The 23,926-nt window shown below is 40.6% G+C and overlaps 3 protein-coding genes across 4 annotated transcripts; all 3 read left to right on the top strand.

Moving 5' to 3' along the window:
* Positions 1-367: 367 nt before the first annotated feature.
* srp72 (signal recognition particle 72) lies at positions 368-11,866 on the top strand. Its single transcript, XM_049585421.1, has 19 exons — positions 368-494; positions 1,008-1,128; positions 1,903-2,023; positions 2,591-2,734; positions 3,045-3,156; positions 3,256-3,287; positions 3,728-3,852; positions 4,204-4,261; positions 4,364-4,495; positions 4,595-4,723; positions 6,272-6,344; positions 6,613-6,677; positions 6,832-6,927; positions 7,241-7,344; positions 8,427-8,504; positions 9,311-9,448; positions 9,605-9,642; positions 10,031-10,190; positions 10,790-11,866. The coding sequence occupies exons 1-19, from the start codon at positions 395-397 to the stop codon at positions 10,968-10,970; spliced, it is 2,007 nt and encodes a 668-aa protein (XP_049441378.1). The 5' UTR covers positions 368-394; the 3' UTR covers positions 10,971-11,866.
* A 1,146-nt stretch (positions 11,867-13,012) lies between these two features.
* LOC125894186 (snRNA-activating protein complex subunit 1-like) lies at positions 13,013-14,503 on the top strand. The gene has a single exon (XM_049585434.1). The coding sequence runs from the start codon at positions 13,341-13,343 to the stop codon at positions 14,466-14,468; it is 1,128 nt and encodes a 375-aa protein (XP_049441391.1). The 5' UTR covers positions 13,013-13,340; the 3' UTR covers positions 14,469-14,503.
* Positions 14,504-16,840: 2,337 nt separating this feature from the next.
* arl9 (ADP-ribosylation factor-like 9) lies at positions 16,841-23,603 on the top strand. 2 transcript variants are annotated; one of them, XM_049585441.1, is made up of 4 exons: positions 16,841-17,304; positions 19,054-19,231; positions 19,330-19,505; positions 21,542-23,603. In XM_049585441.1, exons 1-4 carry the CDS (start codon positions 17,047-17,049, stop codon positions 21,716-21,718), a joined length of 789 nt encoding a protein of 262 aa, XP_049441398.1. In that variant the 5' UTR covers positions 16,841-17,046; the 3' UTR covers positions 21,719-23,603. The 2 variants fall into 2 exon arrangements, with proteins under 2 accessions (XP_049441398.1, XP_049441400.1); XM_049585443.1 differs by having other exon boundaries at positions 16,845-17,295.
* The last annotated feature ends 323 nt before the right edge of the window (positions 23,604-23,926 follow it).

Below are 23,926 nucleotides of genomic sequence, written 5' to 3'. Positions count from 1 at the left end.
AACAATCGGAGTCAATGTAAAAATGGCAATTTTAAACATCAGTTTTTCACTTATGAAGCAAATCAATCATTGTTACAAACAAATTACCAACATCTCCATGCTGTCTAGATGCAATATGTGTATTTTCAGATTTTTGTTTCGATACCTGATTTTTTTTTTTTTTTTAACAGTGGTTTGAAAGCGGCTTTTCCATGCATGGACGGCGGCTAAACCTGCACATCAATTAATGTTTATAACTGACCACACGCTGACTAGATTTTACACTTAATAAATATACCACGGAAAATATAAAACATAAATATAAATACTAAAATTAGAAATAAAATTTCCTTGTGATTAACCCGGATGTGTACACCTTCTGCTTCCGGTGACTCCGTGAGCCCATTCAGCGAAGATGGCGAGTGGAGGGGTCTCGGTGGCTTCTCTGTGGACCGAAGTGAACCGTTGCGGGCAGAATGGAGACTTTACCAGAGCCCTGAAAGCTCTGACTAAAAGTAAGTAGTCACGTCTGTCGTCGTTCCTCTGAATCGGGACCGGAGCTCCGGTGAGACAGCCGACAAACGGTGCATGTGTTCAGCGGAGCTCACTGGCTAAGCTAGGGCCAGCTGCATGACCAGCTGTTAGCATGTGGCTATGCTAACGGCAGTTAGACAGCTACTTGTCAGGTCTCTCAAACACCGAGTTAGCTTTACATATTCAACATATGCTCATGAGTGCATTCTTTAGTGTTGAAGCTACTAATCCAGCTGTATTGTGTTAGTATTATGCGAATTATTTAAACAGTATTTTGCTCCAGAAATGCGCCGTACTCTCCCGATCAGTGACGTGTCCCTAGCCTTGCTGCTAACTTAACATGGTCGGCAGCTAAACAGGTTTCAGTCAGCTGTCAGCAAACCTTTAGAAACGTTTTTCTTTTTAATGATCTTGTTTGCAGTCAGTAGTATCTCGGTGTGTAGCTGTCATCTGTGTCTTTAACGTAACGTGTGTTTGTTTTTCTTCTGTCGCAGTTTTACATGAGAACAGAGACGATGTGACGGCTCTCCACTGTAAGATAGTTTGTCTTGTGCAGAATGGGAGCTTCAAAGAGGCGCTGAATGTCATGAACACTCACTCAAAGCTGCTCGGCAGGTAATCAACAAACTGTGTGGTTGTTTACTGGTTTATAACTCTCACATGTGTTGATAGTAAACGTGCATTATTAATATAAACACTGGAACAACTGTCTGATTAACAAGTTAGAAAGTGATTTGTTAGATAATTATTTTATTTTTCTAATCAAGCAAAAATGCTTAAAAATCTCTAATATCTTCTTGATATTGATATGTTGATATTAATATTAAAAATGTATTTAGAACATGTAAAAAAAAACAACATACAAACAAACAGAAAGTGATATTTACAAATAATGAAAAACACAGTACAATAGCAATTGTCAATGTGTCTGTACTTTGATTAATGCATTTAAAAAAAGGAGTGGAATTATAAACTTATTAAATCCCAGCCCTTCTCCATGAGTCATTTAATGTTAAGAAACAGACAGCTTCTTTATAATGACAAATCTATACATAGATGTGTCTAAATATACAGTTTTTATTAGCATTTAACATTGTCACACAAAAATAACCCGTGTGAATATATAATATTAATCGACAAATATCTATCTGTCTTAGAATATATTATTAATTACCAATTATCTATGACTTACATACCGGTCTAAGCCAGTATAAGTGAACATATAAAACCAAGCCATTTGTTATCAAACAGTTATAAAGAATGAAACTTTTGTAATGCTTGTATCATGCTTTACTCATAAAGCTAATAATAAATAATAAAGCTTTCTACATGCCTTGTTGTTGGTCCTGTCTCTCAGTTAAAATGATATTTATTTCTCTTCTGTGTCAGTGAGGTTGTGTTTGAGAAGGCGTACTGTGAGTACCGTCTGAACAGAGTGGAAAGTGCCCTGAAGACCATCGAGAGTGCTCCTGAACAAACAGACAAGCTGAAGGAGCTCTACGGCCAAGTGGTAAGACTGAAGAGAGACATATTATTGCTGGATGCTTTCGATTTGTTTCTGTTTGAGACTTTAGAGGAACAGAAAAAGTATTGTAAAGAAGAAGAATTGTGCAGAAACACGCAGCGTATCTATAAGATCTTTGAGTTACGACTGATGTAAGCTGTGAGGCCCCGATCACACAGGAAGGGTTTTGCAAGTTGCAAGGCACACTTTTTAAAAGTTGAATGCCACTAGTAAAAAAACGCCTGCTGCACTTTTTTATTGTTGCCAGGCAACCACCTCATTATGTCCTTGCCGTAACCTTTCCATGTAATCAATCTGCCGTTCATTTATTTATTTATTTATTTCACATTGAATAGTATCTAGTCCCAAAAATGTTGAGGCAGAGGGTAATGTCTGTAGCTCTGGTTGAGGGTGAGAGGCTGTCAGTAAATAGTTTGTTGGTCACAGGGAAACGGAGATCTGTGTGGGTACATGAGACCTTGAAACACAAGAATGTATAAAACAGCATTTGGACAGTGATTTGACAGTGAAACACTCCGTCTGATTGGAGCCGCCTCTCCTCTCATTGTCCAGTTGTACAGACTGGAGCGCTACGATGACTGTAAGTCCGTCTACACGGATCTGATCAGGAACTCCCAGGATGAGTACGAGGAGGAGAGGAAGACCAACCTCGCTGCTGTGGTGGCTTCAATGAGTCAGTGGGAGGAAGCTCCATTGGTAAGGACAATTGTTGGCTTTCTGATGCTGCTGTGTTGTTAAACGGGATTATGTTTTATGTTTCAGCCTTCAATCAGTTTCTCCCCTCAAGGGCAATTTAAACAGATTTCAGAAGTGTTCCCGTACACAAAGCAAGTTTAAAGTCCGCAGCAGTTCCGCTCACTTTTGTGCTGAGCATAACAAAATAGGGTAAAATGAATCTGGAGTTCGGCTGCCACTCAGCTCAGGGTTACTAGAGCTGGAGTCAGATTACTGTACGTTTATTGTGTTATATGTTTTTTAACATAATGTGTTCTGTTTTCTTCTGCAGGAAGATCTGGGTCTTCCTGAGTCCACGTATGAGCTGTGCTACAATGCTGCCTGCGCTCTGATTGGCCAAGGACAGCTTACAGAGGCCCTCAATAAACTACGACAAGCAGAAGGTCAGTTCCACTTTGCTCTGTCTTCTCTGTCGTGTTTCATGTTGCTGTTTAATGTACAATATTCTGGATTTGACATTAACTGATTGTTTTCTTTCACAGAGCTTTGCAGAGTCTCGTTGGCTGACGATTCTGTGAGTGCTGCTTTTCTTTTTTCTTAAAACATTTACACAAACATTTATTTATTTCATTAAGTCTCGTCAGTTTTCAAAGAAACAGACTGTTTTAATCTGTAACATCTTCATCCGAAAGTCAGTGAAAGATGCTTCAGAGATGAAAATCATGAAATATGAACTCTGACAATGTACAGACAAAATATTTTGCTAATTTTAGGACTTGATAAACCTGGAGAAGGAGAGGGCACAAACAATGACCGAAGGCATTAATCTTGCTGTCAGTAATACGTTTTTTTGTGTCTGAACACTGTAGTTGTGTAGTTACATCTCACTGAACAGCACTTAAACTAAAAATACAAGAGTATCCATCCTTGTCTTATTTCCTCCATGTTCCTCAGCTGTTGGTTTCCATTTTATTCCCAGGCTAATCACTGTCATTGCTGGTTTGTGTCTTACAGGATGTGACTGAGGAGGACATCGAGTCAGAGCTGGCTGTCATCCATTCTCAGATGGCGTACGTCATGCAGTTACAAGGTCGGACAGACGAGGCTCTGCAGCTGTACAACCAGGTCATCAAGCTCAAGTGAGTGCACGGCTCATAAGATTTAGGGTGCTTCCACACCTGCCCTATTTGTTCGTTCGTTTGCCTCCTAAATGCAGTTCGTTTGGGCAGGTGTGGACACAGCAATCACACTCAGGTGCGCACTAATACAAACGGACTGAGACCAGGGTGGTCTCAGTCTGTTTACAGACAACTCTAGGTCTGACAGCACCCTTACTGTAAAAGCAGATGAGAATGATGTAGCACAGGTTGAAATAATGTTGTTGTTTTCTAGTTTGAATTTGTGTTGTGACAGTACTGACAGTATATACATTTACCAGAAACATGGTGTGTGAAAACAGTGCAGATGTCAAACGTACTCTTGATTTGCAGGCCGTCAGATGTGGGGCTTCTTGCTGTGACTGCTAACAATATCATTACAATAAACAAGGTGAGTGAATGATCTTACCAACTGTAATATTTTATCATAAAGGCAACAGAAAAAATTCACCTGGATCAAGTGTTTTCATTAAAGCTCTGTGTGTTTTCGTAGGACCAAAACGTGTTTGACTCAAAGAAGAAGGTGAAACTGACAAACGCTGAAGGTGTTGAATACAAGCTGGCGAAGAAGCAGCTGCAGGCGATCGACTTCAACAAAGCCCTCCTGGCCATGTACACTAACCAGGTAGACAAAGAGCTGTCATCATTCAGATGCAGAGGATTTTTGAGAGAGTTTTTCATTTCATTACTGATCATGATTCTCATTGCTGTTTGCTGTCAACAGGCTGACCAGTGCAGGAAACTGTCTTCCAGTCTTCAGTCTCAGAATCCGGGTCACCCGCGGCCGGTCCTCATCCAGGTTGCTCAGCTGTGCAGAGAGAAGCAGCACAGCAGGGCCATAGAGCTGCTCCAGGTAGGAATGAACAACACTGCTGTTGACTTGTCATAAAAACATACAGAGTACTCCAAATTTCCTTTCTCCCAGCAAATGGCTTTACAGTTACAGGCACATAGACAAAGCCTTTAGATGTAGTTAAACTGGGCAGCACAATTGCAGGCTGCAAACAACCCTCAGTGTCCTATCACCATAGCAGACAGTCCAATGCTTCGGGGCCGTACGCATGCCGCATCTTCAACCGCCTGGAAAAGGCGAGGTCTGGCACATGGTACTAAACTTGTGCTTACTCTGTACCAACTTTCAAGGGCGCGGCAGGTTGCATCTGAGGTTGCTAAGCGACCATAACCAACACCGCATCATAGCCTACTTAGCAGAAATCCTGAGTGCAGAGTTCATCTTCTTTCAGATGATGTTTTGTAAGTGTGTGTTAGTTCAGAAATATCGTCCGTGGGACAGATGTAGAGCTCTGGCAGCCCTGCACTAAAATGATCAACTTCTTTGTCATATTTACCACAGACTGATATTTACAAAAGAAAGGAAATGCATCTGCTGGCTAGGATTGGTTGTTCCTCGTCACATACTCTGAGTGGGCGGAAGTTCGCTGCATAGATCAGCCTCTCATTGGGCGGAATGAGCCACCCACTGAAGTCCCGCCCTACCACCTCTGGTTGTGTAGCAGTTTTCAACCGTTTTCAACACGTCCTTTACTAACTTTTGCGGTGTTTGATCTTGCGGGGATGTAGCCATTTTTCTGCCATGGTTCGCATCCTGTAGGCGATATTTTTGTGGGCGTGTTACACCAAAACCAGTTTCCCCCTGGCAATATTTTTGCAAGCGCACCGTTGCTGTGGCACCGCCCAGAATGATTGTGATTGGTTGAAAGAAATACAAGCAGCCAGGGCGTTTTTTTCTCCAATCTTAAAGTGAGAGTCGGCCCAGCCATACCTTTCTTTTCTTGAGAAAGGCCTGGTGAGCGAGACTACTCATCACATGACATGCGGTGCACGCTGCTGTGTTCCAAAAGTTGAACTCTGGTTATCTCAGGGTGCAGCGTCACACCCTGAAAGACAGACGCTCTGGAACGCGTGCGCACCTTGACGGCGTCCCTCTCGTTGTATTTTATGCTGTAGTTTTTGAAACTTGGCATGATAGGAATCAAGGCAGCAGAATCACACATGCGGAGAGGGCAACGCAAAATCACCCAGAAAACCTGCCAACAGACGTCTGGTATTTTCCAGTTCTGTTGTACTCTTGGCACCGCGAGCCACAAACATCATGTTACAATAAAAGTGTTACGGACAAAAGTGTCCTTCAGCTCATGTGATTGATGTCGATTTGTGTTTTTGTTTTTTCCTATTTTGGTTCATGTAAATTGGTCTTACATTTGATTCTGAGTGGCATTAAAAACTCTTAGATCTAGCCTGCTTTAATCTGTAGAAAACCTGTTATCTACTGAGCAGGATTCTGTAGAATATTTTATTTTAGTTATTCTGACAGTTTGTGTGCATTCAGTAAGTTATATTTTCTTGGATCATGCTAACTGACTATTCTCTTGTTTTCCAGCAATTCTCAGACCAACATCCAGAGAGTGCGTCTGGCATCAAACTGACAATGGCACAACTCTATTTAATACAAGGTACCGGCATGTTTGTACATTAAATATAGTTCAGTGTTTTCAGACAGACCAGACTGTCTTACAGGACAGGATGCCAATTGAAGATGTTCCAGCTTCCCATAATAAACTATCTTTGTCACAAAAAATATTTTGTTACTAACTGAGTGGTTCAAACTAACATTAAAGTTAGCTTTCTATTAATGAACATGTAGTGATTTATTGGCAAGGTCACTGGCTGCATTTGTGTTTTTGTACTGAAATAATAAAGAGCTGCTTTTTTTGTCCTCAGGTCACGTAACAAAAGCTTGTGATGTTTTAAGGTCCATCGAAGAGTTTAAGCACAAATCAGGGATGGTAAGTCTGAAATGAAAACCGTATTATTCCCACAGCTGATACTCATCTCTTTACAGTGATGGTTGGTGGTTATTGCACCCTGCTTTCTGTGTGAACTCTTTAATGTAGCTTCAGTCGACTGCCATTTATCTAAACTGTGTCATTTCCTCCTCAGATTTCAGCTCTGGTAACGATGTACTCCCACGAAGAAGACATTGACAGCGCTATTGACATTTTCAAACAAGCTATTGGACATTACCAGTCTGAACAGGTTTGTGTCTGTTCTCATCTCACTAAAATCTGTTTTAGTTTAGCACAGTAAGTGATGCTCCTGTGACTCCAGTGAGTCCTCTGTGACCCCTAACACTCTACAGTAACTCCAGATGTCTCAACAGAACATTCAGGGAACATAACACTGTGTCACTGCAACACACTGTATTTGATTGGTGACAAATTTAGTAAAACACATGCTGCTATAGTCAAGGCTGTGGGTCATGCTTTGATCTGACAAGCCAACTCAAGCTAGCGATTGATAGGGGAATTTGTTTCCGCTGTGTAATCGGCCCGTCCTTCCTCCTCCACAGCCCGGATCTGCTGCACACTTGGCCCTTGTAAGAGAAGCTGCCAATTTCAAACTGAAGTACGGACGGAAAAAAGAAGCCATTAGTGATCTGGAGCAGCTGTGGAAGTGAGTTACAGCCCTGATAACACTCTCAAGTTTACCATGTGTGGGGGTGGGAACAGTGAGGTTGTCTCCCAGCTGTTCATTCTGCTTGTTTGATCAGTCTTGTCGGCATGATGTCATGTTGCTCATACATTCTTAATCAGCATCATTACAATGCGCTTACAGAGCAGAGAAAACAGACAAATTATAAAATAAGAAAAAAACCTCATTGTAGAGATAAAACATTTATTTATTTACTATGGGATACTATGGGATAGTTCAGATCTTTTGAAGTCAGTGTATTAGCTACAGTAGATGTCTGTCAGCACAACTCTAGTTTGGAGAAGCAGGCAGAAGAACAGACACAGAAGCCAAGCGTTGTATCGCTGTGGACAGGGCTGCAACAAAAGAATTTTGTCCACCTAAAAAATTCCATATGCCTTTTAGGTGTACACTATATTTAGAATATGTTTACAGATTTACCTTGCTGTCAAACGGTCCTTACCCAGCTTGGTTCTCTTCAAAGCCAGACTCCATTGACAAAAACAGTAATTTAACATCACTTAACACAGGAGGTGCTGGTCTGCTGCTGCCTCATTCACTTAGTTAGTTTGTGTTACTGTGCGAGATTCACTGAGGTCACACAATACACAAACTAACTAACAGATTTAGGCAGCGAAAAACCAGCACCTCCTGTGTTCAGCAAGTAAAATTACTGTTTTTGTCAAAGGAGCCTGGTGGCCTTGAAGTGAGCATATAAGAGCTTTAATTTGCTGTTGGAAAGAGCTCTCTGATTGCAAGCTGTGAAAATATTCCAAACTTAGGGTACACTTAGACTGATATTGATTTTTTTAAGGTGGCCAAAATACGTTAAGTTCACAGCAGACATTGCTTAGCTTCCATGGTGGTACTCCTGTTTGTTTCTCCAGGCTAGCCGCCATGGAAAAGTACCTCAAACAAATCTGAACTATCCTATTACATTTTCATTTATTCTGTTAGTCTGTGTTTGTCATGTGATGTCAGGAGGTCATTTTTACCGTGACAGATGTTGGAATTTCTTCTTTTACAACAATGAAGCTGACTTTACTTTATTTTTCCTGATACAGGCAGAACACCAACGACATCCACACACTGGCACAACTCATCTCAGCGTACTCTCTGGTGGACACGGATAAAGCCAAATCGTATCCTTTCAGACCAGTGCTGAAATGATTTGGTTTTTAGTAGCTGGCACCTGTTTGCGCGCAGTTGATTGTTTCAGGCCCTTTTCAAGCAACAAGAGAAAATATTTTTTAATCTTAGCTTCTGAAATGTGAGGAATGTTTGTCCTTTTCTGTGATATATGAGAATCTTTGTTGTGTTGGATTGATGAGCTTATAAAATAAGGAATATGAAGACACCATGTTGGGTGTGGGGAAGTTATAAGAGGCATTTTTTTTTTTACATTTGATAGTCAAAACAATTATTTTTTTAATTGTGAAAATAGACAGATTAATCCATAATAAAAAAAAAAACAACAGCTGTTATTTGCAGCCCTAGAGGACCACACCACGGATGTTTTTGACACATTGCTAGGCTAAGATACGATACGGTACGATATGATTAACATAATTGTCACCAAAAGGAAGTTGTCTTGGACTCAGGAGCTGCACGAGTATTGCTGCCTTACAATAATAGTCCAGAAGAAATTAAGCATACACCATAGAAACATAAAAACACACTAGTATGACTGAAGAGGCTGTTATCATTGGAGCTCCATCAGGTATCATCCTACCTGAGATCAGGAGAAGCTGTCTGTTCAACAAGCGTGCATGTTTGTCTGAATTTTATCTTGTATGCTTTAAACTCTTGTACAGCTTTGCACTCCTGACAGAATAAATGCAAAAACCCAAAGGTTAGGACTCTTAGACGACCTCATGAGGGTGCTTCTGTGAAGCGAACTTTCAAAGAGCCAATTCAAAATCGTTACGTCCTCAGCATTCCTCTGCAGCCTCAGCAAACACCTACCGTCCGCAGACACAATGGCCTTCAATGTGGACGTGGACGAGCTGGAGAACTCGCACGGAGCCACGTACGTCAGGAAAAAGGCTGCAAAGGTCACAGGAGAAAACCTTCCCAAAGAACAAAGGTAAACCCTCATTACTCAATGTTGAGAACATTTTCTACATTTACAAATGTGTTGTTTTTCTGTTTAAAGTATGTTAATGAGCAGAGTGGGAGGGATGAGTTTAGGTGGCCACACTTCCACCTCTTTTAAACTAATATATCTGCATTTTCTTTACAGCCAAGGCGAGATCAAAAAGAAGAAGAAGAAAAAGAGAGGTATGACATGACTCAAATATTTGTGGGACAGGTTATTTTTAAAATAATAAAGAAATGGCTCCTGCTTGCTGTTATGATTAAAGTAAAACAATTACTGGTCAATCTCTAATTGTATCTTAAACACTATCCTCTTGAATTGTTTGTCTTGCAGCAGTGGAGTCTTTCTCATTGACATTCTTAAGATAATAAACTGTTTTGTTCATATTTGAAATGGGTATATTGTAAACTGTGAACACTGCTGACCTCTATGGGCCACAAGTGTGAATTACAATAATGTCATTAAGCTTATTTTCCTCTTTTGTAGGACGCAGATAGTTCTTGACCACAGCTCTGTCTCATCTGCGCTGAGTGCCACCCTTCAGTGACTCCCCCTGTCTTTATTTTTTAGGCAAACTGCCCAAGAACTACGACCCCAAAGCGACCCCTGACCCCGAGAGGTGGCTGCCCATGAGGGAGCGCTCCTACTACAGAGGCAAGAAGAAGGGAAAGAAGAAGGAGCAGATAGGAAAAGGCACACAGGGAGCGACGGCAGGAGCTTCAGCCGAGCTGTGAGTACAGGATCTCATACATGTGCACGTCACCTGTGAGTGGAGTCGTCTGGGTGCAATTTCCTGTAATTGAAACCCAGTAATCAACTCCACTAATGGAGGAGAAGCATGTGTTGTGTCTCTGCCAGTGGATCCTCAGTGGAGGTGTCCAGCTGCTGTGCAGAAGAAAGGACTTGTGTGTTGTTTTAGCCAAAATAGAAATTATTCTCAGACTGAGCCAAAGTTGAAATTTATATGTACGACCATCGGAAAGGCTTCTACATCAAGGAGAGTAAGGCAGTGTCAGCTCACTGCTTAATAGGGTAGCAACGGCTCCTGTCTCCAGATTCTTTTAGCGACCTACTGCTCAGAAGGAACTCATTCAGCGGCTCCTCTGGCAGCAGCACAGCGTCTCTCCCTCTCCTCTCTTGCCCTGCACATATGGGAGTCGGTGTCGTCAAGTGATTTTGTCATAAACTTTTGGTTTAACGTACTTGCAGGGCACAGATACACACACGACACATTACATTTCAACTTGTTTAAATTGTTTAGCAGTAAATTTTAGGTGCAACATGTTAGAGCACTCCCTGATATGACTTTTTCTCTTCCTCTGTTTCCAGGGACGCCAGTAAGACAGCCAGCAGCCCCCCTACCTCCCCCAGACCAGGGTCTGCGTCCGGTTCATCTACAGCCGCCGCCAGCAATGTGGTCCCACCACGCCAGCAGAAACCTGCAGCGTCAGGGGCCACACGTAAGAAGGCACCACAGAAGAAGAAGAAGGGAGGCAAAGGAGGCTGGTAGTCGGAGGGAGTCAACACGTGAGGCAGAGGGGCCATGAGATACACTCGTGTCTCTTTTTTATGTTTCAAGTTAAGTTTTAGTTTTGTCCCCGCCAACCACCAAAATCTGTGAAACCAAAAGCTCCCTCTGCTCGTCTGTCTTTAATTTGTTGTGTTTAAAGAGCTGAAGAGAGAATTTAAAGGACAGTTCCACTGAAATTAACTTTTGGTTGCTCTGCAGAAGCAGATAGATCCTTAAAGTTTTTTTACTTTGTTTTTACTCGTGACCCTCTGAGGTCAAAGTAAAATGAGCAAAATACTACATTTATGTTTTTTTCATTAAAGGTCAGATGAATTGAAACAAGCGTTCTCTTTACTGTTAACTGGTGCTTTGTTTTTAAAATCAGAATGACATCCATGAGACTGCATTCATTCATCTGTAAATGTCTATAACACATATAAAATGTGATAATACTTTTTTTGGGGGGGGGGGTTATCATGCTAACAGCAAATTAATGAAGTTTCAATTAAATCATTAAAATCATGTGATATCAAAAACATTTTATTGGGCCTTTTCATTTTTAATTAATATTGTTAATCACACAGTTATGAAAACAAACTACCTTTGTTTGGTAACTTAAAGTTCAATTTTGGGGGAGTTGTCCTTAATGTTTCTCTGGTCTGGTAATATGACATCACACTCTGGCTGTTCGCTTCATGTTTCCTGAAATTGTCCCTTTACTTTCAATCAGCGGCAAAGACGCGATGTTAAAGGATATTTATTTTTGGATCCCTGTGTTGGTCTAAATTCAAACTAAAGAATTTACATTGTAGAATTTTGTCAGACGCATGTTTTAGGACCAGACAGGTCGAACAGGTGTCCCCTTTTGTTAAGTCTTAATAAAACCCTTAACAGTAGCACATGACTATTGTGTTTCATTGAATATTTAACGAGATGGCTGCTACTGGTTTTCGTTGTCATAAGTTTAATGGGGTTTTTTTTTCATTGTTTTGTTTTACAGCTGAACTGAATTTTGTCCACTTATTTAGATTTTTAAAAATTATTTATGGGTTTTTTGTTTGTTTTTTAATTTTGCAAGATAGGTTTTTACATAAATACTTGCCAGGTTATGTTTTAATCGAGGTTTTCTGGATCAGGCAGTATTTCTGTGAAACATTTGGAGCCCCCTGGTGGTCTCACAGTAGACTGCTATTATTTGATATATTTCACTCACATGATTTCCAGTTAAAATATAACTTTTAAAAAAAAAAAAAAAAAAAAACTTAAGAATTTGCACCTGCCTTTGAGACAAAAACAAAAAAAAAACCCTTGAGCCCAGTTAAAGATCAGCACTGACTAGCTGAGGTCATTACTGATAGATTAGAATAATACCATATCCTGTGCTGTATACTGACAATAGGCAGGTCACAGCAGAGTTAATCTTTGTGTTTCACTTTCTGATTTTCAAATCACAGTTTATGTCACAATACAGCTCCACGTTTTCAGTCTCAAACAGTTAATTATGTAAGTTTAATTGTGCTGCATTCAGATGCCTTTCACTTTGAAACCTGAGTTGCTTTGGTATCTTTTGAAAACGTTCTAAAAAGGCGACGAGCAACTTGGCAAGAAATGTCGTGCAAATTGCAAGAAACTAGTAAAAATATGACCAGAAAAGTAATCTGAAAAAGAAAAACGGGGGAAATTATCAGAAAATTATCTTAAAACTAGGAAAAAATGCCCAGAAAAATGTATTTATAATTATAATAATTGTATTTTTTTTTTTTTAAATTACATTACAGAAAAAAATTGTAAAGAAATTTTCCTGCAACTTTTACTAATTTCTTGCTTTTTTGGATCATTTCTTGTAAAGTTGCTCCATGACGCACACAGCTCTGAGTTGCACGTGGTCAGTAAATCAGCATCAGTGCAGGCTCCTGTCGGAGGGCTTTATATCTCACTTCCACTCCTCACTAGTTGGTTTGGGATGGCACTCAATGTGGTGGACACTTGGCATGAGCGATATGGAGTGTAGGGAGAGAGTGTATGGCATGGTTTGGGAAATGCCCTCTGACCTGACTGCTGGTTTTTGTCACTGCCCGCGATCTCATTCACTTTCTAGGTGAGGTGTAGTTCAACTCAAACTAACCAAATCTTGATTGATAAGAGGCACCACAGGTAAGAGTAAAAATAAGTGTTTTTTTTTTTATTTTGGGGTGAACTGTCCCTTTAATACCACACCTGATGGTTAATTGACTCCTTCCACTCATGGGCAGGCAATTTGCCAAAGATGAGCTTCACCTGCTCTGACTCTGCTCAGAGCTCCTTCAGACATCTGACAGACAGTCTGAGAGTTTCAGTGTTACCTGTTGTGGTTATCGTCTTGTGGACAGGATGTCTCGGACGCCGCCTACTTACGCTGATTTCTTCTACCAGCCTCTGACAGAAGATGTGGAGGAACTCCTGGCTCGTTTCCAGCAGACCGACTCCATCAGGTACGAGGTGTTTTCAGCCATCTGGAGGGAGATGGGCTTCTCTGATGTCTTCACAGGGATCATCAGTATAGCTGAGATGAAGAGATTCTGCAGATTGGCGCTGGCTACAGCCGTGAAGTACTTCCTGCCTCCGTACAGCTACCAGATCCGTGTTGGAGGCCTGTATCTGATGTTTGGTTTGTACCACACACAACTTGCTGCTCCGCCTGTGAAGATTAGACTCGCTCTGAAGGACTGGGCTGTGATTCAAAAGTTTGTGAAGGACTCTGTGGACTCTGGGCATCAGGACATCGTTTACATCTATGAAAAGCTTGTTGCAACCAAAGCCATACACTACACCGCCATGCCACATTTCCTCAGCTTCCACAAGCACAGGAAGCCGAAGAAGCAGCCTGTGTGTGCAGAGTTTCTCGGGAGGTGCACAGCCATCCAGGAGCTCCTCTCAGCAGACATCCTGGAGGAGCTGACCAACATCCAGAGCCAGTATGAGAAGATGAAGGAGGCCACGGCGGAGGTCAGCTGCAAGGCCACCATGACCCATCGAGGGTTTGCCGCCAGCCTGAAAGACTCCATGACTGAGTTCATCATGTGGCAGCAGAAGACTTTCAAAAAAGCTAAAAAACACAAGAAGTCTGATGATGATGATGGTGAGGAGGAGGAGGAGGAGGAAGAATATGAAGAGGAGGAGGAGGAAGAGGAGGAGAAGCCAACTGAGTCCAGCCGCAGCAGAGCCAGACTCTTGTCCTCCATCAAGCAGAAGAGCTACAGCAACTTCCAGGAGCCGTCCAAGTCCAGGAGGCACCGACAGGCCGAGACAGTGGAGTCCTGCAGCTCAGGGGCCGAGCAGGTCCAGGAGACTGCAGGTCGGCGGCGAAAGAAGGTTCCCTCTCTGCGGGCTCGGACCTGGATGAGTCTTGGGGTGCCGCAGGAGGAGAGCCAGCTCCAGGCCTGGCTCCTGAGTGCTCCTGAGCAGCAGGAGAGGGTCCCAGTGAAGAGGACCAACCAGACTGCACCTTTCAAACCATGATGGGAGGACGGAGGACTTTTAGTTAAAGAAGTTCTGTCCTGTTGTTTTTGTTCTTCAGGTTAAAGTTTATTCATTTAGAAAAACATTTGGATTTTAGTTGATTTTCATTTATTAAGCACTTGTTGTTTAACTGGAATCATGTAATCTGTTAATAAATATATTGAATAATGGCTTCATCCTCTGGTTTTCACTGACTTCTGGCCTCTAAATCCATACCAGTGGTTCCCAACCTGGAGACCCTGACCCCCACTAGGGGTCGCCAAAGCTCAACAGGGGGTTGCTAGGACATCTTGGTTTTAAAGGGTGTAAGAAAACTTGTTAAAAAATACACAGTGGGACTTTATCATCATTTCATGCGTGTCTGTGAAGAAAAATAAATGAAATTGTTAATTTTTACAATTTAGATATAAACTTAATTCTGACAGGATTAGGGTGGGATAAAGACTTGAACACAAGTTATATTTACAGAGCCTTAACTCTCTGCCAAACAGCCTAAAACTGCATCAGAAAAGTCCACAGCTCAGACAATCAAAAGCATCAAGATAACACTGAATTTGTCAAAAAAGAAGCTTAATTATGTATGATTGTTAAAAATGAACAATGTATGATATAGAATCGTACAAAAAGTTTAAATATACGAGGAACACTCATCTCTGAAGTAATATTTACAAGAAATAATCTACTCAAAATTCAATGAAATCCCTTTTTTAAGCAAATATATATATATATATATATAGTATGTTTTCAAAGCAGAGAAAATACAGTGAAAGCAAATGAGGCAAGTAAACTGGAATTACAAAAATGTTTATTTTAGAAAGTACTTGATAAATTTAATCGGCATTAAAAAAAGGATGGAATATTCTTAAAGCACTGTCAGATTTTGTCACTTTTTCAAAACACACAAAAAAGGTTCCTCAATTAAAGACTGAAATTACTTAATAAAATGATTTTTATTTATGTGTCAAAAGTTAAATTATAGTGTACAAAATAACAAGTAACTTCAGAAGTCAAGTAGAAGCAAGCAGCAGAAAAAAAATACTCAAATACTCAAGTATAACAACTACAACACCTTAATATTGTACTTAAGTACAGTGGCCTACTTGAGTAAACATACTTAGTTATTTTCTACCACTGTTTATAATGAATGACTATATATAAAGATTATATCTTTATTATACAGTCTATGACTATAATTCATTTATTTCTCCATGTTTGGTAAAAAGAAAAAGCATAATGCACATATTTATTTCTCTTCAATTTAATTTAATTTTATTTCATTTTATTACTTTATATTTGCATACTCTTATTTCATACTCTTATTCTTACTTAGAATTCTCTGTTCTTACATCAGAGCGCCTGTAACGAATCATAATTTGTCCTTGGGGATCAATAAAGTATATTTGATTCTGATTCTGGGACTGGTTGAACAAAACACCTTAAGTTTTCTCCCTAAGTATTACACTTAAGGCTTAATTTGTCCTTAGCTTGAGGGACTTACATAGTTGCACAGAATCTCTTAAAAGGTTTCCTTAGTTAAGGAAAAACTTTAACTCACTGTGTTGAAAGAGATTTTACAGCAGTAAAAGTTTTCATGGAGATTGTTTGTTTGCCTGTTATCGTCTCACAAAGTTGTCTTATAGTTAGACACTGAAATGAAGTGAAATTTTTTCCCCGTTAAAGGGTTTTTTGGGGAGTTTTTCCTTATACGCTGTGAGGGTCCAAGGACAGAGGGATGTCGTATGCTGTAAAGCTCTTTGAGGCAAATTGTGATTTATGATACTGGATTGATACCATTGAATTAAATTGAAAATATGGCAGAAGAAAAGACGACAAGAAAAGCAAATTGGTCAGAGGAGGAAAAGATTAAACTTCTGGTGCTATACATTCACAGAAAACACAAACTACAAAGTAAATTTGACCCCGAAACACCAGAAAATGATCGTAGAAAGAAACTGCAACAGAAATTAATTCAGTAAAACCCTAAGTATAAAATCAAAAGACTATGTGCTCGGTTCTCCTGGATGCAGAAACTCTTCTCAGGGTGTGTTAGCTTTTTTTAATTTATCATCATGCAAACATGTTGCAGTTAAGATAGAGTCAGAGGTACCTTAAGTTCCTTTTTACCTTGCTCTGGTTGCTAATGTCTTTTGTGCAACAGTCTAAAGGGATTCCTTAATACTTAGGTAAACATTTTAAGGACACTTTAAGGAGAAGACTTAAGGGTGTTTGAGCAACTGATTTTATTTTGAGGTAACCTTAACCATGACTTGAAGGAAAATCTTGACTTAAGATGTGTTTTCTGAGGCAGACTTGTGAATATCATGAAAACGCTGTATTCAAAATGGCGGCCTCAGGCGGTGAGGTTGCAACACTGCATCAACAAACAGCGCTTCATGCCGGAAATACCGTTTGAAGAAGTTCCTCCTGAGCTTCCTGTCTGTTAATCCACTTGTTGAGCAGAAGAAGAGGACGAGGAGGTGAACACACAAAGTGAAATCTTCACTAAAAGTCAAACGATGGCGGAAACGGTCGGGTAAAGAGCGGCAGTCAGGAGAAACAAACCCGGCTGTTGAGCACCATGTCCGGTCTGAGAGCAGCCGGCGTCCTCGGCGCCTCCGTGGCTCTCGCGGGAGGACTTGCCTATCTTATCTGGAACTACGCGTCCTCCTCCGGGGAGGAGAAGCCTGAAACACGGCCGGAGAAAGACGGGAAAAGTGCCAGAAAGGAAGGAGAGGGAGATGAAGAGGAGAGAAGAGAGGAAGAACAGACTGTTGTGGCCGTTGAGGAGGCGCCGGTTGTTGCTGCTGAAGCTCCGAAAGCATCGGAGGTAAAAACGGTAACGGACACACCTTCATGGAAACCGCCGGTGGACAGTGTACCATTAACGTTATGTACTACAAACATAAACTTATTTTAAAGAAAGCTAACTTCTAAAATGTTCTCACGAGAACAAAAGCAAAGAAAACTGAGCACATTTAGCTGCTCTGTTTCTTAAACTGTTTAATTTAAGAATTAAAACTTGAGGTTTCTACTTGTTTAGTAGCAGTAGAAGAAGAAGGAGACATTTCTAGTGTGACAGCCTAAAATAGACCAGAGTTCAGCAGCTGCAGAAAACATTTAGTGTTTTAACTTTAGCCTTCATTATAGACATTATCCAGAGTTAATCAAATAAAACTACAACCAGCTTAATACTTTTATTTTTATTGTGACAACAACAATAATTTGAGATAAGTTCTCTGGAGGCTGCTGTGGGGAACTCTGGGAAATGTAGGACCTCACTGACTAAGAGATTAAAACAATTAATTGGTTGGTACAGTGAAAGAAAATTAAACAAACTTTTAAATTAGTCAGCCATTTGAGTCTATTTTAAGTGAAACTAGCTAATTTTCACTAGTTGCGTGCACTTGTGAACATTTGCAGATCTTTTAAATTAAAAAAAATTAAAAAAAAACAGTAAATTAAAAATCTTTGTGATATTTGTGGTTTTTTTTGTTTTGGTTTGGTTTTTTTACCAATTCCAGACATTTTAAAGGACAAAGGATTATCAAATAATCGCACAAATAATCTGCAGATTAAAGGAACAGGGGGAGATTTAGTGGCGTCCAGAGGTGAGGATTGCAGATTGCAACCAGCTGAAACTTCTTCAATTTAACTCAGTTCAGTCCAATTTTATTTCTAAAGCCCAATACCACAAGTTACAATTTGCCTCAGAGGGCTTTACAGCACTCGGCATCCCTCTGTCCTTGGACCCTCACAGCGTATAAGGAAAAGCTCCCTGGAATAAACCCTTCAGTAGGAAAAAAATTGGTAGAAGAGCAACTGAGGAAGGATGTGCAATACATGTCATGTGTACAGATTAGATTAACATGATTAATTTAACTTCTCTGAGTTAAAACTCTGTCAGTGTTCATTGTTCAGGGAGTTTTTACCGAGAGCAGAGGTCTCTTCCTCTTCAAAACAAATGGACCTGATGATTAAAACAAGTAAAAACACAGAAGAAAACAGTTTTGTGTACACATCAGTGTATCTCCTATGCCATTTGGCCCAGCGCCCTGCTGATGTGTGCCACTCTTTTTCTGATCCAGATGTTCAGGAAGTTTTTACTTTGAGCTGAATTACAGCAAGGGTTTCGTGTTAGAAAAAATTAGTGTTTCCTACGCTCTCTCAAAAAATGTGAATGGCCCCATCTAGAGCCAGTGTTTGGTTTGTCTGTTCTCGGCTACTGTACAAACATGGCTGTGGGGATCTCCATAGACGAGGACTCGCTCCTTATGTAGATATAAACGTCTCATTCTAAGATAACGAAAACACAATGATTATTATTTCCAGGTGATTATACACTAAAGAAAACATATATATTATATTATATTCCATTTCTGCCAATAGATCCCCCTAAATCCTACACACTGGACCTTTAATCAGTAATAGTTAGCTGCAGCCCTAAAATAGACATAAATATTTAAACTTATAGTCAATCCATTAATTTTTTTTCTTTCTTTAAACACTGTCCAGAGTCTGTGTCACATCAGCATTTTGAAAGTTATTTTAGCATTAATCTGATGTGTGTGATCTGTGTGTGCTGCAGTCTAAGCCTGTGGAGTCAGCAGGGACTCAGGTTCTGGTTCTGGGTCTGGATGGAGCCGGTAAGACCAGCCTGCTGCACTGTTTGGCCACCGGGTGCCTGGAGCAGGACATGGAGCCGACGCAGGGCTTCAACGCCGTCTCCATCAACAGAGAGGACCTGCACATCGAGTTCCTAGAGAGTAAGTTTGAACCGAGAAGAGATGATTGACAGTGTGACCTGTCACTTCTGCTTCACGTCATGAGTCTGATGTCGATGTCATGTCTGTCTGTCTGTCAGTTGGAGGTAAAGAGGAGCTGCGGCCGTACTGGCAAAGGTACATGTCCAAGGCTCTGCTGCTGGTGTTCGTGGTCGATTCCTCCAACCCGCAGCTTTTCCCCGTTGCTAAGAAGCACTTACACGAGCTGCTGGCCTTCGACCCTCACCTGCCTTTAATGGTCCTGGCCAACAAACAGGTGAGTGTGACAGGAAAACACTCCAGATTGTTCTCAGCAAAAGCCTGCAGGCCTGTTGTCCTCCAAGAACTCGCAGCAGTTTATAATTAGAGACTCTGTTTTCACTGGGCTGCAACAAACAGTTATTTTTTAATAGCAATTAATGAACCAATTATTTTCTTGGTTTGTTGTTTGGTCTTAAAATTGTGATAAATATCTGTTGTGGTTTGACAGAGTCCACGGTGATGTCTTTAAATGTCTTGATTTGTCCAATCAGAACTCCATAACCCAGATTTATTCAGTTTTTTATTACCTCACATAAAGAACCAGAACAGAAGCTGTTGGCGGTGAATTTTTGATTATCATCATATTTGCTGATTCATTTTCTGTTAATCAACAAATTCATCTCTAGTGTTCAAATGAGATTTTATTGTTTCAGCTTAGAGCTTCGTAAAAGTGTGATCCAATGGTAAGTCATAGCATCACAACTAAAATTTAAAACACAATCGTGACCTGCCATCACTCCCAAACAGATGATGTATTTAACATAAGGAGTAACAGTGTGTCGGCACAGGAGTTGTTTCAGCTGCATTCTCCAGTTGTTTGTGCATCTGGAACAGATTCAGTCCTAATCAAACTGTCTACACAGGCCAAGTAATAGGTCGAGTTTCATGTGCACTGTACCCGAGTAAACGCAACCCAAAGCATATTTTTAAGATGTTCTTTAATGTACTCTGAGTTCAACACAGGAGTAAAACCATAGACTGTATAAAAGAAGTGTATATAGCCTCGCGGTCCAAAAAGTCCAAAGCCCTTTAAGTCCAGAAAGGTGCTTTTTTTGTGTGTGCCCAAGTTCTACTCCACAGAAAAGTGAAGCCAATCTAACAGTACCTTAAACTTGCATTCTTGCTAATGGCCAGCAGGGGGAGACTCCACTGGTTCAGATTGTATAGAAGTCGACAAGAAGGGGACCCTACTTCTCACTTGATTAATTACTTCAGTAAACACTTTCCAAACAAGTTTATGGTCTCAATTGCCAGTTTCAAGTCTTCTTCAAAGCAGCATGATGTTCATTTAGCAAATTATGGTCCCATTTAGGGTAAATTAGACAATAAATCAGGGTAAGCTTCAGGGCGTGGCTACCTTGTGATTGACAGGTCACTAGACGTCAGATAAGAAACAATGATGTGTGACAACAATAAAGCCCCCACAAAATAAAGTTGGAAGTCTTGTGTATGATTTATCCCAGCTTCATATGAGTAGAGGAAAGTCTGCTAGGCTAATTTATACAATGTAAAATGCCATAGACTTATGCTAATAAGTTAGCATGTTGCATTTGTTCGGAAAACGTGTTTAGAAAGAGACAAGTCTTTTGGCTGTGAGCCTTGGGAGTTATAATGAAGACAATTTGTCCACTTGTGTTAGATGTTGTTGCCATTAAGTCATGCTTAATGTGTGTTGTAGGTGTGTTTTGAATCAACTAAACTTAACAGCACTTCACAGAACCACCAAATAGCATTTTGGAGGTGTAACTGCAGAGTGACACAGACACACCAGAACTCAAGTATTAGTGCTCACAGGAGCGTAGGCCACCTGCATCGGCCAAGGCATAGGCTATGCATAGAGCTGACGTACAACTATAAACACACCTTTAGTGCCACCTCCCCGCTTCTCCACAGCTCCACTCTCTTGCACAGATGTGGTCACTTCTGAACCAAGATGGTGATGACTGAAATCCTAAAATCAAGGCTTTAACAGTTGCCCACAAACTAAAATTCAGACAAAAATGAGCAGGTTCTGTGGAGTCCAAGTTTGAAAGAAAAGAGGAGGATGAAAGTGAGAAAAGAGGATGCTTTACTTAAATAATCCAAAAATATTCAGAAGGTAGTTTCCTTGAAGTTGCAGAGGAACTTTAACTGCAGACCATCCTGCCCTAGAATCTGAAAAGTGAAACTCATGACGGAGCAAGTGCCCTCTGCTGTATCTTTATAATATAGTAAGGGGGTGATTACAGTCTCCACCTTGAGGTATTCACCATGTTTGTCTCATGATTCCAGGACCTTCCAGGAGCCTGCAGCATCACCGACCTCCATGACGCCATGTCTCTGTCCGAGGTTGGCGACCGTAGGTTGTACCTCATCAGCACCTACGTGAAGAAGGGCGAAACGGAGCTCAGCTCAGGCGTTCAGGACGCTTGGGACCTGATCATCCAGATGGTTTGTGACAGCAGATAAAACACTCTGTGGGTGGTTGATACTTAATCCTTCAGAGAAAGTCTAATAAGTTCTCTGCACCTTTTCACTTAAATGTTCTCACTACACCAGGTCGGCTGACACTCTTATTTATGAGGAAATCAAAAATTTTTGTTGTTTTGGTAGAGTTGGGATTAAAAACTAGATTCTGGATGTTGAAGTGTAAAATTTCACTTACTCTGTTACCAAATTACATATAAGCCAGGATGCTACAGGACAATCCAGACAACATGCGTTGACATTTTATCTTCACCAAAGATTTATTTTCATCCGTGAATGTTTCTATTTGCAAGACTGTCACTGTGTTCTTCTTTCTCCTGGTGTCATTTAGCACTGTAGATACGGAAACACGAGCAACTCTAAAGCTGCCTTCAGGTTTTAGCGCAGATCGTCACACGGTACAGAATCACAGTGGATTTATTTCAGGCTGTAGATTCGCTTGGACCATCTGTGTGGCTGCTGGCAGCAGCTTTATCACCAGCGATGAGCTCACAGTCTGTTACAACAGAAATGTAAAAGTGCTGTTATCATTATTATCAGAGAATATTTAATACCTCGACATAAAGACTTAAAACTGTGCTGAGCAAGATTTACATATCAAGCACAAGAGTCCATAGAGAGGCTCCCATCCCTACTTTCACTCACTTTTTGTCCCATTTGTGCTGAAAATTCAAAGCGAAACACAAAACTTAAGTTTCCTGTGTTCAGGTTTGTGATGGTACGTGATGTGAACAGTGACGTCTTTCGGCCATCTGGGGCCGCCAGCATGCAAATTTGACTGTTACAGCTTTAAGGAAAAAAGACATTATACTTGTGGGACTCATTGACAAGCCTTCTGATGTGCCATTAATATTTAAAAACACAATTTCATCATTGCACCAAGACTATTTAATGTCTAAATTAAAGAGTTGTTAAATGGAGCAGGTAGAGCAGATAATGAAGGTTGTTTGCTCCAATAATCAGCTGTTTAGTCGTCATTTTATTACTGAATGATCAGACAGAGAGTTACCAAACAATCACACTATTGAATAACTTTCTGACTGTGAGTGTCTTTGTTGGGTTACAGCAGGGATACTCAACTTGCTTTTCCCCGGGGCCACTTTTTCAAAATGACAGGATAATAAACAATAATGTAAGTGTAGGAATTGCCCGTTTTCAGCCTTTGAACTTTTGCTGTCCTCACTCATCTTTGCCAAGAGGTCAGCTGTATGCGGGGGTGTCCCTCTCAGACCTCTGTCGGGGGCTCAGAGGGACCCCCCTCTGGATTTTTGTTTTATTTTTGAATTAAAAAAGAGCTCTATTTTGATGCTTTTTATATACTCTGGCACTTTATTTACATTTTAAGTGCAAAAAAATCCCAGTGTGAGTCAAGTTATTATCACTGTGAGTTACAAAAATAGTTGGCGAGCCATCTGGCACCCGCACCACAAGTTGAGTATCACAGAATTACAGCTTTAAAAACATTATCACTTTTTTTGACAAGTTAATTGTTACATATGTTAAGTCTTTAACTTGAAAAGGGAATTTATCTCTAAACCAGATGTCTTTTGGATTACCTTTGAGTTTTTGCTGTTCAGAGAGGAGCTGTCTGCTCCTTGTTACTTTGTCTTAATACAGTTTAATTTGTTAAGATTTGACTTAACTGTTAACGTTAGGATGAAGGGGAGCTACATTGTTATGTGCAAAGCCTTAATGTGTACCGTGTTTGACGAATGTAAAGGTTTCAAAGAGCACATTTTCAAAACATGTCATTCAGATTGTCAGAGCTTTTCCCGCAATACCAAACATGTTTAACATACAGCATTGTGTGAACAGTTAGTCTTGTGTACAGTTTTTGTAACTCTTAAATAAATTGTTTCCACTAAAATGATTGGTATGTTTTTATTGTAGCTGTGAGAATTGAACATACATAACAGTCTCTCTGCTCATTGAACACCCTGCGGCGCCACATTTATAGGCTAGGTGTAAAACAAATAACACCAGCTTATCTGGGGATGCAGACTGTCCTCACGTGAGGAAAAAGCCATGTCCTAACATGGCTGCTGACATTTACTCTGTTGTCGAGCTATCAAAGTACTTTTAAATTTGGAATCTGATCTAAACACACAGCGGCTCTCCAGAAATACTGCAGCAGCTGCCCGTCGCCGCTGACCTCGATGTATCACTTTCTGTTTAACATCCTGCTGTGGA

The sequence above is a fragment of the Epinephelus fuscoguttatus genome, linkage group LG9 (assembly GCF_011397635.1).
Source record: "Epinephelus fuscoguttatus linkage group LG9, E.fuscoguttatus.final_Chr_v1".
NCBI classification, from domain to species: Eukaryota; Metazoa; Chordata; class Actinopteri; order Perciformes; family Serranidae; genus Epinephelus; species Epinephelus fuscoguttatus.
Note: the sequence above shows the minus strand (reverse complement) of the source record. Positions and strands in the feature narration are given on the sequence as shown.

Excerpts from the sequence above, each read along its gene's own strand:
- srp72 (XM_049585421.1), top strand. The coding sequence starts at position 395 with ATGGCGAGTGGAGGGGTCTCGGTGGCTTCTCTGTGGACCGAAGTGAAC. Across the intron at positions 495-1,007 it reads CCTGAAAGCTCTGACTAAAA|TTTTACATGAGAACAGAGAC; the intron begins GTAAGTAGTCAC and ends CTTCTGTCGCAG. Across the intron at positions 4,724-6,271 it reads GGGCCATAGAGCTGCTCCAG|CAATTCTCAGACCAACATCC; the intron begins GTAGGAATGAAC and ends CTTGTTTTCCAG.
- LOC125894186 (XM_049585434.1), top strand. The coding sequence starts at position 13,341 with ATGTCTCGGACGCCGCCTACTTACGCTGATTTCTTCTACCAGCCTCTG.
- arl9 (XM_049585441.1), top strand. The coding sequence starts at position 17,047 with ATGTCCGGTCTGAGAGCAGCCGGCGTCCTCGGCGCCTCCGTGGCTCTC. Across the intron at positions 17,305-19,053 it reads AAGCATCGGAGGTAAAAACG|TCTAAGCCTGTGGAGTCAGC; the intron begins GTAACGGACACA and ends TGTGTGCTGCAG. Across the intron at positions 19,232-19,329 it reads GCACATCGAGTTCCTAGAGA|TTGGAGGTAAAGAGGAGCTG; the intron begins GTAAGTTTGAAC and ends TCTGTCTGTCAG.